The sequence below is a fragment of the Paramisgurnus dabryanus genome, chromosome 5, assembly GCF_030506205.2.
Source record: "Paramisgurnus dabryanus chromosome 5, PD_genome_1.1, whole genome shotgun sequence".
Taxonomy (NCBI): domain Eukaryota; kingdom Metazoa; phylum Chordata; class Actinopteri; order Cypriniformes; family Cobitidae; genus Paramisgurnus; species Paramisgurnus dabryanus.
The window spans coordinates 11027529-11045128 of record NC_133341.1 but is presented as its reverse complement, the minus strand read 5'-3'; the positions used below and the strand labels follow the sequence as shown (position 1 = coordinate 11045128).

The following is a 17600-nucleotide window of genomic DNA, read 5'->3' as shown; positions in this document are numbered from 1 at the left end:
ACCTGTATATAAAAGGAATAAAATTGAATATATAGTATTACTATAAACTTTTGTGTTCTCAAAATAAAAAAAATCAGAATGGTATTAACTAATAAAATGGTAATAAATTTACTTTGAGTATAAGATGTTTAGTCAATATGATTAATGAAAGGCATTATATTTAATTAGACATGACTTTCCATCTTATGTGCCCCTAACAAAAGAATTACGTGATAGCAGGTTTTTATATTACATAAAGAATTTGCAATAATACCATGAACAGCAGTGCAAAAACATCATTAGGTGCATCTCAGCACCATACGCTTACAACTAGTGACGTCTATAGCAATAAAAGCTATTAACAGAAATTACTAAACCCTAAATTAATCTGTATTTCTTCAATTGAGTTATTCACCGGAAGCGACCGTGCACAAAGATCGCTGAAAGCGGAAGTTCTACATATCAGCGTGAAAACCCCCTATTGGAAGTGACAACCGCATTTAAATGCGGGTGTGAATCCCCTACATTTTCGTTTCATGTCTGTACGGAACAAGACTCACTCTCAAAAATGTGATGATTGACACAGAGATAACCTATAGCAACGTTCTGCCATCTCGTGTGCTCATCACTCCAAAATAATTTAACAGCATTGTGTTTTGCAATAAACCTTCGTCTTTGCGTTGTGTATTGTACGCTTTTGTGAGGCTGCTTCACAGCATGCGGTCTTGCAGTGTTGCCAGGTACTCGTCTTTTTTGTACGTAAATACCGTTTTGGCACTTTAACCGTTCATGGCTTTTGGCTCATGAAGCGATCAAGTTTTTGTTGTTAATAAAGTGTGAAGGTGTCGGTCCCAATATTTTGATCTTTGAGGTAAGGCATTTAGATTTATTTCGGTTAATTATTGGATTTTTCTTGTTCGCTTTTTTTAGTGCAAGATCTGGCAACACTAGTCAGCAAACGCTCGTGCCTCTGTCATTTTCTGAACCGTGTATACGGAAGACTTTTCTAGGAATTTATTTTTTTCAGAAGAGAGACCTGTCATGTTTATGATGCATGTTTAAACACTTGATTAGCAACTAGTCTACTAGAGTTTCTGTAAATGCCGTTCGCACTACCTGCATTTTGCGGGAGTTAATTCGGTTGTAGAATTTATTAACAGTTGTGTCACCTTTACTGCCGTGAGATCATTGTACAGTAAAAATGCGATACAAACAAACTTTCAACACAGACACAACGGATCCTATCAATGGATTGCCGTTCTTGATTCGTGGCATGTGGATGTTTTTCACAGCTAAAAGAGAATTTGGGAAATTGGACAACAAACACAAATGATGACATCACTTAGATCGCTTGAGGCCGCACAAGGGTAACCTCATCTTACATTTAGCAATGTACGATTACCTCTGACCAATCAGAGCTGCAGTGTTACACGTCAAGTTTTAGTATCAGTACTGCTCACTTGGAACCTCAACCGAGGTGGCATTAAAAAAAGATTGGGTAACTTGGTAGTGTACACGGTGGAAAACCACAAAAGTGAGCTGTACTGGGCTGTTTTATCCAATGGAAAAGCACAACACTCTTCTTTGCTTCAAATACACAAACAGGCAAGAAAAGACACGCTCAAAAAAAAAGGCAGCAGTTTGTTAACAGTTATTTCAATCTGATTTGCACTGAGGGGTTTGTTGTGATTTAATAAACACCTACCACTTCTAAAATACAATCTGGGCTGCAGTAACTAATAAATGAATCGATAATAAAAATAGTGTTCAAGAAATGTCATTATTGATTAGTCTGCTCTGTGACATCACTTGCTCATTGCAATTATAAAGTCAGATGAGACATTGGATTAGACACTTTGTTGAACATAAGTCTAAAAAATAAGAGCAGGGCTCTACATTAATGTTAGCAGGCTCAAATCTAATCCCTCAATGACAATTTTTAACAATTCTAGATTTACTTCTGTCTGTAAGATGTTTGTGACTGATTCAATAAAACTGCTGTGGCTGTTGTGTGCGCCCAACAAAGATAACACAAAATATGTATGTATGAGTCATCATTGCATTATTTTGCGGTAGCATAGCACTTTTACCTAATGACATACAATTCAGACAACACATTTTGAAAAGGATAAATACTTTAGCTGTGGCACTAAAGATTCAGCAAGCCATACATACAAGACCTAAAATGGCTGTAGTTAGTTTTATGCAAAATACAGCATTTCAAATAAAAGAGCAAAACTGTCTCAGAGCAATTAAAAGGCGAGTTTTAAAGCACCACCACCAGGACTGGAGGGGGAAGTTTTATTGTTGGAAAGGAGAGGAGGGGTGGGATCCTCACCTGGAGATATGGAGGCAGGGTTGAATGCCCTAGGAGGGAAAGGGGTCTGAGGTCCAGGGATGTAGGTGATGCGATCCAGGGAAGGGGAAACTGTGCCCCCAGGGTGAGGTAACAGGATGGTGGGCATCGGGGTTAGATCAATTATTCCTTTTACAGACAGAAGCAAAGGGCCAGAGGTTGAGCAACCACAACTAATCACTTTTACTCAAGTTTACTCAAAAAGCCAACACCCTTTATAGATTTTCTAGAAACAATAAATGACTAACAGGCTCGAATGTTTTTGAATCACAATATCAAAAGAGTTCAATTCAAATAACAAAAAATCTGGATAAATAGGTTAGGGCTGAAAGCGGATCAGAGTGATAACACAACTAGTCAGGTATTACAGAAGTACAACCATAGTGTAGTAAAAGTTTTGACACCAGGAATGGCTAATAGTGCTTAAGTGTCAAACTCCACCAGGGTCAATCTGTGCTGTACACATGAATCCAATTTTATGATAATATAATTAAATAAACCCAAGTCTTACTTGCTATTACATTCCTGGAGATGTATTCAATAAATAGGGTGCATATGTGTCAAATATTTTGTAATAGCAGTGGACAAAGTCAATCAAATGAACAGCCTCAGCTCTGGATTTAACCATGCAAATATTATTTCCTTCAGGGTCATTTGCTTCTGATGGTCTGGAAAAGGTTGCCACTAGTTTACACAAGCACAAGATCAACCGACTACATTCTTCCTTTGACCTCTGACTTTTTCTCTCACACAAACACAGAACCACCGTTTCCCTTACCTCGACCTGATGGGGGGTAAGGAATGGCGATGGATGGTTCACGTGGTGACAGTCCCCTGGCGACATCGGGGCGTGGTATGACCTGCATCTGCTGTGAGGTTATGTAATCATTCAAGATGGTCTGTCGTGTGTTCTCCATGGTGTAGAGCTGGTAAGTGTTGGGATAACCAGTTGGCGATGGTTGCCGTGGAAACATGTACGCTAATGAGAGATAAAGAGGTTAAACGGTGGAATGGTGAAAGGACAGCCGTACATGTTTTGACGTCAATGGGGACGATTTGCCACAGTAGCAGGAAATAATAATTTCTTATGCATTAGGCCCAAAACATAATGTTTACCAATTAGATAAGAGTAGTGCTTTTAAGAGAGAGCCATTATTCAGAACAAAAATCTATTTGGTGTATGACGCATGAACTGACAGTACTGAACACCTATTTGTATGCGGAACATGATTTTAAAATGGAACTAATACTACACTAAGGAAAAGCCTGGTCAGTAATGTGTTCCTTTGTTTGATTAATTATAGTTGTATGTTAGTATAAGGTTAAATGTACTCCATAAATTACCTGGATCCAGGACCCTGTGAAAGGCAAGGCTGGGTTCCAGATGGGGAGGCAGGTGAGTGCGGTACACTTGAGGGTGAGGGTCAAACGGGCTGTGAGGACCGAGGGGGTCACCCCCTGAAACAGGAGACTTGGCAGGAACACTGTCCACCCTCTGGGTTGGAGTTAACGTGCTCTTCCTCTCGTGAGAAACCGGTTTACCTGATGTTATACTTCCTGCATGAAAGAAAGTTACATATGGCTTATTTCACACATAGTGTATACTAAAAAACCTGATAAGATCTTTGCCCATCTATGTAATTTCCAAACAGGGTTGTGCGTTTCAACCTACGCAGATTTTATGGGGCATTTAAGAAGACTTTTCAAATTTAGGGTTTTTGTAAGGAAAGCATTAAAGGCGTTCTAAGCGAATCTGCGAGACATTAGTTTTTGTTGACGTTTGAATTGTTTTCAAACAGACGGAGCGTAGCTAACTCCTCCCCCTCCACCTCCCTTCCGTGCTTTCATGAACGCCTCCTACCCCCAAATCCTTCTTGTCGTTTATTGGCTGAAACACTGTTATGGTTTCTGTTTGTAGGTTTGGCCACTATGTTCTTATTGCCGTTTGTGAAGCCGGGGCTGTCTATAGAGATCGCGTTTTTTTACAGTTTGATCAGCGGACAGGCAGCAAGCAGATAGTGAGGAGATGTTTGCTGTATGTAACAAAAAAATTGTTATGGTCTAAAACGCGTCAATTCGCTTAGAGCACCTTTAAAGGTGCAATGTGTTACTTTTAGAAGGACCTCTTGACAGAAATGCATATAATATACATAACAATAGACTTCACATAATGAACTGTATTGTTTTTACTACCTTGGAATGAGACTTTTTTATTTACATACACTGTGGGACCCCTTACGTGGAAGTCGCCATCATGTTTCTACAGTAGCCCTAAATGGACAAACTGTCCTACAGAGCGTGTTTTGTCTGTACATTGTCTTAGACAATGTCATGTTTGTCCTGTAAAAGCTACCATAGCGTCTCATTGCGTTTCAAAATTAAGGTTGGTTGCAATGTGTTATCTTACCACTAGATGCCACTAAAAAATACATACTGTACCTTTAAAATTTCAGTTCATAAACTATGAATAATGGCTTCCGACCATGGTCCTACTTGCGCTCACAAGAAAATCGAGGTGAAAGGCTGACCTCTGACCCTACGTTACAAAGGCCCTTAGCTTCAATTAACAAGATATTTAATAAACATACAGATTTTTTGATGCAATTTTTGGAGCCTTGAAAATGGGTCCTTATCCAATGCAACTATAAAGCTGAAAAGAGCCAGGATATTGTAATGTAACTGATTGTGTTCAGATAAAAGAGAAAATCATATACACCTAGGATGTTTTGATGGTAAGCAAAATATATGCTAACTTGCATTTTGGGGCGAACTATTTATTTATATTTAAGTGTATTAAATACAACTGAAATGCCATTTCCCGACAATTTATTTATTTATTTATCATTATTTTCGGCTTACTGAAGTGAAACGTGGAAAGGTAACAAGACCATTTTGAACAATGACTGCTTATGTACTTTTTAAAGGGACAGTAAGTAGGATTTTACCCCATCTAGTGGTGAAATTGTATTTTGCATTCAAACGAACAGTGCTCTCTAGCGCCTCGCTTTTACAAATGCTTGTTTCCAAAACCTGCTACGATTCGCAGTTTTAAACATTAGGTAATGGCTTTAAAACAAAATATTAGGAGAAATAGAAATATTATTTATAATCTCATCTTAGATTATTTTACACATTCAACATTTATATACATAACACATATATATGTATATACCAGTGATGCGCCTGTTGATCCAAAATGAGCGGGAGCCTGCGTTCACCCCCGGTTACGAGTCATCCAAAAATATTTTTGGCAAATGGCAAAAAATGCTGGCCAGGAAGCGGGTCGGGTAGAAAAACTTTTTTGCGATCCGAGGGTTCGTTGAAAACGTTGGTCGAGTGCGGGTTGTTTATTCATTGACCCACGCATCACTGGTATATAGATTTGAGCCAATCCCAAATATTGGCCACTTTAAAGATGATAATCCAAAGTGATATTTAGTAACCCAAATTTATAAAAAATTCAAACTTAATATTAATGAAGTCTGACCGAAGGGATTGTGACAGTACATAGGACAAAAAAGTTTAGAATCTATCTTTCACTTTTGGATCAATGAGAGATGATGCATTCATACCTTCCTGTGCTCGCAGCAGAGGTGATCCTCTAGATAAAGAGCTGCTGGAGTAGGTAGGGGTCCTCCGTGCGTTGCTGTCCTCATACATGCCTGGACTGAGCTGAGACTTTCCTGACTCTGTATGTGTGGAGCGCAGGACAGAAGTGGAGTTTACTACCGAAGTGTGTCGGACACGCTCAGATGCTTTCACATCCTCGTACTTGGCCCTCTCTCGCTCAGCAGCTTCGATGGTGGCGTGGGAGATCTTCATCGGGCTTGTGATCAGGGATTTAACATTGTGCTTAATGGTTGATGGGTTCACAGTACTACCGTCATACTTCAGTGGCATACCCTAAAAAACAATGCAAAAGGACAGGGAGTTGAAAACTGTGTTGTGTTCTCATTAACCAGGGTCTCAAAATAGACAAAACTTTCTGCATGTTCAACATAAATAAATTTCAGAGTGGTTGCAAACTTCTTATTTCAAAGATGTTTAAATCTACCTGAGTAATAGATCCTTCCAAACCGGGGGTTTTGCGACTATCTGGGGTTTCCTTTCGAGGGATTTCGTGAATGGAGCGACCCATCTCCTTTATGGTGTTCACCCCCTCATATGGTTTACCCTTGCTAATCCCTCCCTCGAAAGAGCGGATAGGTGGACTCTCCATCTTGATCTGTTTGCCGTATTTGGAGGTCTCATCAAAGACTTCAGCAGAAGCTCTTGGTGTTCCTGGACAAGAAAACCAGAAGTGGTCAGATTATGCAGTATAAAAAAAGTATTCATGCATTAAAGTTTGTGGTGAGGTCTGTATTACCCTGCATGATGGATCCAGCGAGTATGTTTCGATCCTTAGACTCATGTGGACTTTCTCTTGGCAATGCTCTACTGATTAAACCTGACAGAAAAGGAAATAAAAAGATTTAACTGCCAAATAAAGGGAGAATGGGGCTAGTGGTCACACAAAATGCAGTACTTCTAGGATTTAGTTTTGAAAGTCTCACAATACACACCTGTAACATCTTTTTCTAAAGCATGATTATAAAAGATGCTTTTTTTAGCCTTGTCTGTGAAACCAGGCCTTTATGTTTCGATTTTACAGCATTTACAATTACCAGGATATAAACCCATGGCTACTGCGATAACTAGACAGAGCCAACTTGTCTTTTCTATATACACTTAGTTGGTTAACTCAGTTTTTCTCTAACTAACCTTCATAAGGTGCATTATCCCGCACTGTGTGTCCACGGGGGCCCTCCATTATGTCATACGTCCGTTTGAGGTCATGTCCCATTCGTGGGCTTCTGGTGGCCTCTCTGGGGTTCTTAATGGCTGTGAAAACAAAGGCAATGGTGGCATAAATAAATTATACTGATGTGACAAACACACCGGACAGAATCCAGTTTTGGATTTTACCGTCATAAGAGAGGATGTGTCCGCTTTTTCCTTCGTAGATGACGTGAGCTTTGGAGTGAGCTTCAGATCGGCTCTTCTCTGGACCACTTAGGTCCTCTGTGGCCAGTTTACCAATGGTTCCCTTCAACAAATCTGCTGCTACGTTAGACTGAGTTAGGGCTGGGGTGCCCTGCAAAGAGAAAGAGAATGTGAAACACTAAAACAAATTCAAAGTAAAAAAAGACAATGCGCCGGTTTAGAATGAAAGTACCTGTGTAATAGAACCTCCTCGGAAAGTCATGCTGTCTGGGCCTTTTCCAGGGGGACCTCTCATGTCCTGAATCTGCATGGGTCCTCCTGAAAGCAAAGAGGGATAAACACTGTTTGTGATGTACCCTGGGAATGATCATACACAATATAGGTGGGCAAATACATAAGTGATTAAAGTTTTGGGGACCTCCACTGACACTGAAAAACTAAATAGACAATTTTAGAATCACATTGTGACCTTAACCAGAATCAAATGAAATCATGAAGCAGTATGAGATTCCCTTAGGTCATAACAAGAAGAACAAACAGCTTTAAACCGTAAAACTGTAGGGCATTGCATTAGCAGTGCAAAGATTTCCAAGGATCGATTCTCATGGAACACACATTGATAAAATAAGTAGAATGCACTGCAGTGTAGGTCACTTTGAATAAAAAAGCAACCTAAAAGATCAAATAAGCTCTTCAACTACTAAATGGATAAATGTAAATGAGACCATGTGTGACACAATTTTCATTTGAGGATTAATTTAGTATTTTATTATATATTTTTAAGGCACCATACCTCTGACCACTCCCTCATACTGAGCTCTGGATAAGAGTCCCTCTGCCTGAGCACTCTGTCCCCGTGGAGAGCACTCCTCCTGTTTAATGTATGACACTGACACACACACACAAACACACACACACACACACACACACACACACACACACACACACACAAAATGTGGTGTTTAGAGTACACATATAATGGAATGCATGAGGGTTTTGCCATATAAACTCCATTACTACAGAATCTAGAAACCATAAACCTAACATGAAATTTGATCTATTTTCTTTAACGACTGAGTGCTGTTTTCTTGAAGTTGACTTTTTATTATTGTTTAAAAGCAAATTTAAAACTCTCACCAGGTTTGGCAGGGTCCTGCTGTCTTGGTATGCCGAGCGAAATAGATCCTCCTGCAGTCTTAACTACATCTGGTACGTACACTGCGTGCGTTTGAGAGGGCAGGTACGTGCCTGGCGTTCCCTAAAGAGCACATAGGGACAGTCAAGAATCAGAGTGGAATACACGGAAAGCACCCGATCCCATTACATGGAGGAAGCGTTTAAACTTAAACTAGGGCCACACCAAAAGATTATCGAAATCTTAGCAGATTTTCAAAATGTGAGAGACGACAAAATTACAAAAAATATGATTTATCAGTTTTGTTCCTATAGTGTGTGGGCTGCCACTATGTGGTCAGCACATCACACATATGCAAATTCTCGTGTGAATCTCGATTGAGAACACAGGAACACACAATGGCTTTGTGGTCAAACATGACTTCAAAGTAAACAAACACGATGGACGACGACCATGAAAACATGTCATTAATATTGTGGACTCCTATTTACATCCCTGATGTCTCCTTACTTTGAACTGTGCCTGCTGCGCCATAACTGCGATTGTTATGGTTTCGTCTTTCATTAGCTTGCTTGCTTTTGCTTCACGTCAAAATCTACGGCGTGCATGTGCATTTGTCTTTGAGAGTCCCCCAACAAAACAAGATTTCTGATTGTAAATATTTAACATGTTGAATAGTTCAGAGTTGCAATCCGAGCACCTCCGAAGTGCTTCCAAGCAAATTTAGACGCTCTTAACACACTGTGCACCACAGGAAAATCTGATAATATAATCGTCTAATCACAAAGACCTGTGATTGTCTTAATGGGGAAATCAGCCCAAATTCAGCTTGATTATCTTTTGGTGTGTGCTGGGTTTTAGCAGATATATGTCTGTGTGTCCATCTGTGTCTTCCTCACCTGTGAAATGGAGCCCCCCTGAATGAAGGAGGGCTTGTCTGTGGGCTTGGAGGTGGGAATGAGGGGTGGAGGAGACGGAATGTTAGACGGCCTGTGACGTGAGAACGTCATGCGGACATCTGAAAGGTTTTGAATCGCCTGGTTTGGTGCAGGCTGAAGAACTGTGGTGAAAAAACAACAACAGAAACAAAGGTTGAAATCAGGAGGGAAACAGATGCTCTGAACAGGTATCAAGGCTAATTCTAGTTCTTCTTAGGCATTTATAAAATTAACAGTTGCAGTCCTGGATGCTCACTAGTCAAGCACAGCATTCAGTGCTAAATACTTATAATGGACCTTACAGAATCATCTAGACGCCATATTAATTATTCTTTTAACAATAGACTGCACACACTAAATCTCGTGGACCACTAATTTTCACAACCCAGTGTTTGTTGATAAAAACACAATTACAAATTGTTTTAAAAACACTAATTTTATGTGTAGATGAAATTAAGCTATAGTATGAGCCATTATAAAGACTACACTTAAATTAAATATGACACATACCCTTACTTACTTCCATATTAACAGTTTTGACCAATATCATTTACAATATTATTCCTGAGCACCTACATCTGTTATTTTTGATGTATATGAAAGTCCTGTAATGCAAGGATTTAAAGGAAAGTGTTGTAAAAGATGGCTTCTATTTAATAACAGCAAACAGGCACATGCAGCCGTGCCATACTGTGAACTCTGCATGTTTTGCTAACATTAGCTATGTTTACATGCAGCCAAATAATCAGTTTGTAATCGTATTGATGGCTCAATTGGATTCAAAAGCTTTAATGTAAACACCTTAATCAGTACGATTGAGGTCGATCGGATGCAAATTTCGATCCGATTTTAAGGGGTGGTGTGGTCCGATTTGTAATCTGATTAGCAGGAGAAAAGTATGCATGTAAACGCGTGAATCATAGTATTTTCTTAATCAGATCCAAGAATTGTGCTGAAATTCACGTCTTAGATTTACCTCATATTTATGCATCACACGATTCTCATCACAGAAACATGCAGGAGCAAGGCAATGGCAACACACATTAAGGGGTCACACGCTGTACATTTTGCAGGGTTAATGTGTACATTTATAACATTACATAAAGCAATAAAACAGCATCATGCCTTTTGAAAATTGTGTTTTCATTGTCTGTATGTAAAAAATACTTAAGAACAACTTTCTCCAACTCAACTTTGACTATACAGAGATAAAGCATGAACTCAATGAGAGATGCTATGCACAGCGTTGCCAAGTCCTCTACATTTTGATGGAGTTTAGATTTGGGATACTTTTAAACTGTTTAGAAGTTGATTTTTTTCTGTGGGTTACAGATGAAAGGATGTAGTTTATTATTTATTGGTACTTGGGCTGTGAATAGTCATTGAGATGCTTTTGGGCTAGTTTTAAATGTCCATTGGGCTGGTTTTGAATGCGAGTATTGCAACCCAGGCTGTGCGCTTGTGCAGACATTTGGTTCCAATAATATACAATGTAGATGCAAACAAACATTTTAATCAGATTGTAGGGTACATGTAAACTGTACTGTAATCTGCAATCAGATTTAATTCAGGCAGACTGACAACATTTTGTGCATGTAAACATAGCTACTGTCTTTTTGCTGTGACTATTCACAATATAGAACAACCTTTCTCTTACTTTGCTAGACCTTGAGTATACATTTCAGCAGTGTTGATTCACAGGTAATTATTGCCCTGACCTTATAACATTTCTCTCACCTGTAACTCACTGTTCAATGTCTAAAAAAACTTCTGTATGATCTAAATATGACTGTTACAAACTCCTACAGGGTCAAACTGACTTCTATAAATATCAATAAAGTAACACTATGATAAAAAAAAAATGAAAATAATAATTCAAGAGTAAAAAAGCAACCCTTGCATATAACTCTGAACTGTCTGACAGAGCAGACTTCAGTCTTCCTTCAGTGCTGCTCACCTCATAGTGCTACTAAAAGCACCTCTTCCTTTTACACTTCCCAGATAACCTGACCTCTCACTTATCTCTTTTGAAATATTAAGTCTTTTAGCTGGAGAAGATATGTGTCTCTGTGGTTCTTTAGTGCATGGCACATTTGTCCAATTTGCAAAAGCTTTCCCGTTTTTTATAATGAATTCGTCATGCTCATGCATGAATAAATACAGTATAGATCTGATGGCTGCTCACACATAGCATTTTGCAGCAATACATTCATCAGAGTCATTCTTTATCAAAGAGAGTTCCACTGTTGCTCATCTCTTAATGATAAAAACATTACTATATGTGTGAATTATCCATAACACTGTGGTTTAATCATGGCTTAAATAGCTTTCATTAATAGCTTCAATTACTGTATGTCAGTCACTTAAAGCATCATTTAATTCTAAACTCTCTAAAGTAAAGTTCAGTTCTGACGATTATCAGCACAGATCGCAAATCAAATAAATTTACATGAGCTGCACAGCTGTAGGCAGAACAGTCTGTTTGTTTAAATGTACATTTTCTTTCTAACACGCCCGACTGTGTTTGTCTTTATGCAAGTGGTTTCCAGGTAGTAAGGGCAGATCTGATAACACTCACATGGGCCAAGCCTTGTGACAACAACAAGGTTTTCAACTGGAAGAAACTCACTGACCTGACTAATAAAAGTCATGCAAGTTATTAATGTATATGTGGAAAAGATCCTCAGAAATAAGAAATGGTTTTATCAGGCATCCAATCAAGCAGTCCAAATACTACACTTGTGACAGAAACACCAACTCCGAATGTACAGTAATAAAAATGTGCAACATTGCCTGATAATTATAATTATATATAAATATATATAAACTATAAAATTCTGTCATTTACTCGCCCTTATGTTGTCTTTAACCTGTATGAGTTACTTTACTTTGTTTTTACACACAAGAAGATGTACTGATGATAAGCACACTGATGGTACCCATTTATAAACATAGAAGTAAAAAAAAGAAAATAAATACTATGGAAGTTAATGGGTACCATCAACTGCGTGCTTATCATCATTTAAAAAAAAATCTTCTTCTTTTGTTCCTTCATGTCTTGCTTCTTCCATACTGACAGCTTCACTCATGAGAAAGTCTCCCAACATAGTTTTAAAGCTTATATCATTACTACGGCAACAAATGTAGATACACAGCCACAAACTAACTGTGCAGGCAATCCTAATCATCATACTGAAAATAAAATCAGATTTAAGTGGAGTGTGAACAAAGCCAAAGGGACGTGAACTACAACAGTAATTAAAGCAACTGATCATAAAGGTTTTTTTTTTTTACAACTGAAGAGTGTACATTCAGCTCCAACCACAGGGATGATAGCTAAAGCAGGGGTGGGGAACCCTGGTCCTGGAGGGCCACTGTCCTGCAGAGTTTAGTTCCAACCCTAATTAAACACACCTGAACAATCTAATTCAAGTCTTCAGGATTACTTGGAAATTAAATTCAGGTGTGTTCGGTTAGGGTTGGAACTAAACTCTGTTGGACAGTGGCCCTCCAGGACCCAGGGTTCCCCACTCCTGACCTAAAGCATTCAATCATCACTACCAACTACCATCTAATGGCTAAAAAGCAAAGCTTTGATTGGCACAGCAAGCAGACAAGATAAAAAAAAACACTCTTTTCACTGCAGATCTGTTTCAAATAACAGACATAAACCAGGTTCAGGTGACATGTGAAAGCTGCTTACCTGGAGGCACACTGTAGCGACTGGGGTTACTGGCATCAGGCTGGGGTGAAGCTTTGCTAGGTTCCCGAGGAGAGAGTCTGTATGGAGAGCCAGGTCTGACCACTGCACCGTGAGACTCCTGTTCAATCAACTTCAGATCATATGGCATGTAAGCAAATGGCTTACCTGGGGACAAAACAAAGGAGAGACTTTCAGAGATACCAAACCAGAAAGGCGTGCATGGATTAGGGCTGTAAATTCTCAGAAATATTCAAAACAGAACAACAAATTATTTGTTAATGTTAATATGGCAATCAGTGCCGGTCTTTCCTATACGCAAATTACGCAATTTGCATAGGGCCCCGGACCACTAGGGGGCCCCCTTGATCTCAAAATTATTTAAAACCATTATACCAAAGAAAAATTATTATTATGTTTAATGAAAACAAGACGCTATAATTTAAATAATTTGCAAACTTCCGAATTTATGCGGGGTTTTAAAAATACTTTATGATTTCTTAAATCACTGATATGTACTCGGACAATATGCAGGCAGTTTCTCAATCCGAAGGCTGCAGCCTTCAGGTCACATTTGTAGGCTGCATATGCGTCATAAAAACGTATTTCAGAATATTAACAATTATAATGTTGACTATTATTCTTAGTTAATGGTTAATTGTTTTATTATGCTTATGACTTACAAATGAAATGCTTATTTAACTTAAATAAATCAGGCTTGATGACGTATGCAGCGGGCATATGCGACATCCGGAGGTTGCAGCCTTCAATTTTAGAAAACGGCCGCGTGCATGACGCAGAAGAGTGATTTGGTAACGATGCGCATATTATATGCCCACCATTGATTTAAAACAAAGACAAAGCTATCCGTCTGGAGCAGAATAAAGGGAAAAAAACGTGAAGCAAGGGAACAAGATAAAGGATTTGCGCGAGCAGATTACATACAAAGTCAATGCAAAGACGCATCCACACGCGTCCTAGCGTGGGGCGATGCAAATGACGCGAAAACACATTCTTTTCCGTTTGAACTTCAAGAACGCGCTCTCGCGCAGGATAATTTGACGAGAGAGAGAGAGAGAGAGAGAGAGAGAGAGAGAGAGAGAGCGAGAGAGAGAGAGAGAGAGAGAGCGAGAGAGAGAGCGAGAGAGAGCGAGAGAGAGAGCGAGAGAGAGAGCGAGAGAGAGAGAGAGAGAGAGAGCGAGAGAGCGAGAGAGAGGTAAGAATGTTGCCCACATCGAGAAAACTTAATAGAACACTTGAAATTTGTAAAGGATTAAATTATATGTCACTCGTTTAATTATAGTATGTTAACTGGATAACACTGGATATAACTCATTGTATAGTTTAATAAAATAATGTATTTTGATTACACAAATCAAACCTAACTATATGATTTAGCTGCTGACCAGCATAGGGAATCTCTATGGCTAATTTATAAGACATGTTGCTAATACGGTACTGTGTGTTGTACCTTTTCTGGTTAATTGAGTCTTTTTGGGTATCTTATGCCTCGAATTATTCAAGGAGGTTGATTCTTTTAACTTCCTTTAAAGTTTGATCAATTGTGCATAATGACATGTGCAACAAATGGATATAGGGTGTCAAACTCATAGATATGCAATATTTAAAATCAGACACTCTTTTTAAAATATTTGGGGTCAACCTCTGGGACAGCTTTAAAGGGACACTTCACCCATTTGCATTAAGCTTTGTATATTTAGAACCCCAGTCATGTTTTTGAATGGTCATGCATCATTTCCTCAGTTGCCGCTGAGACAGGAGAAATACAGATTTCAGTGTTGCACTTCCTTCTTTCAATGATGTAAAAATCATCATTTTGCATCATTGAAAGAAGGAAGTGCAATGTCTTTGTTGAGGGAGTGAGACTACAAACACCCCTTTTCTCTGTCAAATAGGCACCAAATTCTAAATGTATGTTACAGTTACAGCTTTGCTTAGGGCCCCCCAGCATCTAGGACCGGCACTGATGGCAATACAAATTTGGACAATTTCTTATTTCAGGTATAGCCTATTCTTACATTTTCATTTGAATAAAAGTACTTATATTTTACAATAATAATAGAATGAGTTAAATTAAAGCATGAAATCAAAAAGTTTGCACCAAACTTTTTAAAACAAATATTTAGCTTTATTACACGGCTCTCTGGAATGCTTGATTCTGATTGGTCAGTTGAGACATTTGCAGGTTCGTTCTTTTCGAATAATAACCGCTCCAAAATAATAACGCATAGCCGGTACTACTTTTACGAGTAAGATCACTCCGCGCCAATAAAGATCAATAAAGATTACTGTTTGTTTGGCGCCATCTTGTGACAAACACTGGACAACCACGACAAGACACAGAGAGCTTACTGAGACTGAACTTGACAAAATGGAGCATGACAGCTACGAAGCCAACACACAAAAAAATACAGAATGAGCATTAAAACTTCTCAAAGACTGGCTAAAAGAGAAAAAATGGAGACAGACAAGTATGAAGCAGAGGATCTTAATAAGGTATTACGATCATTTTATGCATCTGTGCAAAGTTTCGCGGAAGGATAAAAAATGTTAATTTAAAACAAATATGCCAATAAAATGTTTCAAATTCATATTCATGTCCAGTTTTTTTTCTTATGTGACAAGTAGCCGTGTAATAAGCGGGATAATGTAGAGTCAGCCGGTAGTTATCGGGAAATAAGCCCCTTCAGTGTGATACAAGACCCTCCGCTTCGCGTCGGGTCCTGATCACACTGTCGGGGCTTATTTCCCGATTTACATTATATTATTTAGACAATTACTATACATATTTGTTGAAATTAATTTAATTGACAACATTACATTAATCCATTAAAGGCGCTCTAAGCGAATCTGTGTAACGTGACTTCTTGTTGAGGTTCAAAGTGTTGTAAAACAAAACTGAGTGCAGCTAACTCCTCCCCCTTCCTTCTGTGCTTTCTGAAAGAGTCATGAATGCGCCCAACCCCCACTCCCAAATCCTTCTTGTCGTTTATTGGCTGGAACACTATGTTATGTTTCGTGGTGGTAGGTTTGACCACTTTGTTTTTGTTGCAGTTTGTGGAGCCTGGGCTGTCTACAGAGACTGCGTTTTTTACAGTGTGTTTAGAGGACAGGCAGCTAGCAGATGGTGAGGAAATGTTTACTTAAAAAAATGTTTTATGGCCTAAAATGTGTGAATTCGCACCTTTAAGAATGATAATTATCAATTTATCATAAATAAGTAGTGATGCACCGATGTATCGGCCACCGATATGTATCGGACGTTTTAGCATGATTAAGGCCGATACCAATTGTTTAATAATTAACCGCTTGAAGGCAATAAGTTGGCATGTCGGTTGCATTATCCAGTAAAAAACAAAAATTTAAATAATGAAATACTTCCCAAAACAAAATCTGTACAAATCATAGTTTGTCAGACGTGCGATGGGAGAAAAAAATTGTAAATCACAAAGTTAGGCATATAAGAGATTACTCATTTATGTGAGCCATGCTGTCAGAGTAAAGGTATTTTGGGAAGACAAAAAAGGCAAAAAAATGTATTTGTGCCTCTCTTATTATGTTGGTCAGTTACATGTTAAATGGATCCAATCCATGTTCAGTAAAAATAATTTGATTCAGAAATAAACTAGCTAATAGGCCAACTGTATAGTATTGTATACAAGTGTATAATATCAGTATCGGCCAATAGTTGTCTGTTTAAATCGGTATTGCCCCTACCCCAATCATATTAGTTCATCCCTATAAAAAAGCTTTCATCTATATTGTAATTACCAAGACAGCACTGTAAGCAACATAATATTCACACCATCAGTGCCTTTTCGCAAATGTAGCAAACATAAAGAGACCCAAAATAAAATGTCAGAGAAGGTTTAAAAAGGTACAGTCTGCTTTTCTGTAAGGAAGAGGTTGAAAAAAATAGCTTTCACTAATGGATATCACTACAAGAGAATGACCTAATGTTCCTTTCGGTTGGCTGCTTCTGTCTGGCTCGATCAAAAACAAGCACAGCAATTCTTAGCTTAGAAGAGCAAAGTCCAATGTCTTACGGTCTCTCGCCAAAAAAGTGACAGATATAAAGAGTAAAGGGTTAGTGCATAGGAGACAATTTATGTCGTCTTACTGGATCATTAAACTTTTTTCTTAATAATTCTGCCAAACAAATGCATTTTTTCATTCTTATTTACACAGTATGTATTAATGTTAATAATATATTTTTAATAAGAAAATATTTGTAAACCAATACAGCACAGCATAGAATACCATAGACAGCACGTCGACATTCAACATTGCTTGCTTCTTGAATCTATGTGTTAATTTATTAATATTTAATAAATTGTAATATCCAAAAGTAAAACATTTCCCTTAATTTTGTAAGTGAAATAAACTAATAAACTTATTTATTAACACATAATGTGCCAAATTAGTTGAAATGACATGAAAATAGTCTGAATCCAGAACAGCAAGCGAATTATACAAGAGACTTAGTTA

At 38.3% G+C, this 17600-nt stretch overlaps 1 protein-coding gene across 12 annotated transcripts in view; it reads right to left on the bottom strand.

Moving 5' to 3' along the window:
- ncor1 (nuclear receptor corepressor 1) overlaps positions 1-17600 on the bottom strand; it is a 99018-nt gene that overhangs the window by 12894 nt on the left and 68524 nt on the right. For 11 of the 12 annotated variants that reach the window (XM_065267253.2, XM_065267255.2, XM_065267262.2 and 8 more), the window contains 13 exons: positions 13095-13259; positions 9353-9513; positions 8456-8576; positions 8112-8207; positions 7551-7636; positions 7301-7469; positions 7097-7216; positions 6702-6782; positions 6390-6616; positions 5908-6238; positions 3680-3892; positions 3114-3314; positions 2318-2464 (listed from right to left, as the gene is read on the bottom strand). In XM_065267253.2, coding sequence (XP_065123325.2) covers positions 2318-2464; positions 3114-3314; positions 3680-3892; positions 5908-6238; positions 6390-6616; positions 6702-6782; positions 7097-7216; positions 7301-7469; positions 7551-7636; positions 8112-8207; positions 8456-8576; positions 9353-9513; positions 13095-13259 — 2118 coding nt within the window. The remainder of the gene's footprint in view (positions 1-2317; positions 2465-3113; positions 3315-3679; positions 3893-5907; positions 6239-6389; positions 6617-6701; positions 6783-7096; positions 7217-7300; positions 7470-7550; positions 7637-8111; positions 8208-8455; positions 8577-9352; positions 9514-13094; positions 13260-17600) is intronic. The other variant, XM_065267264.2, reaches the window with a different exon arrangement.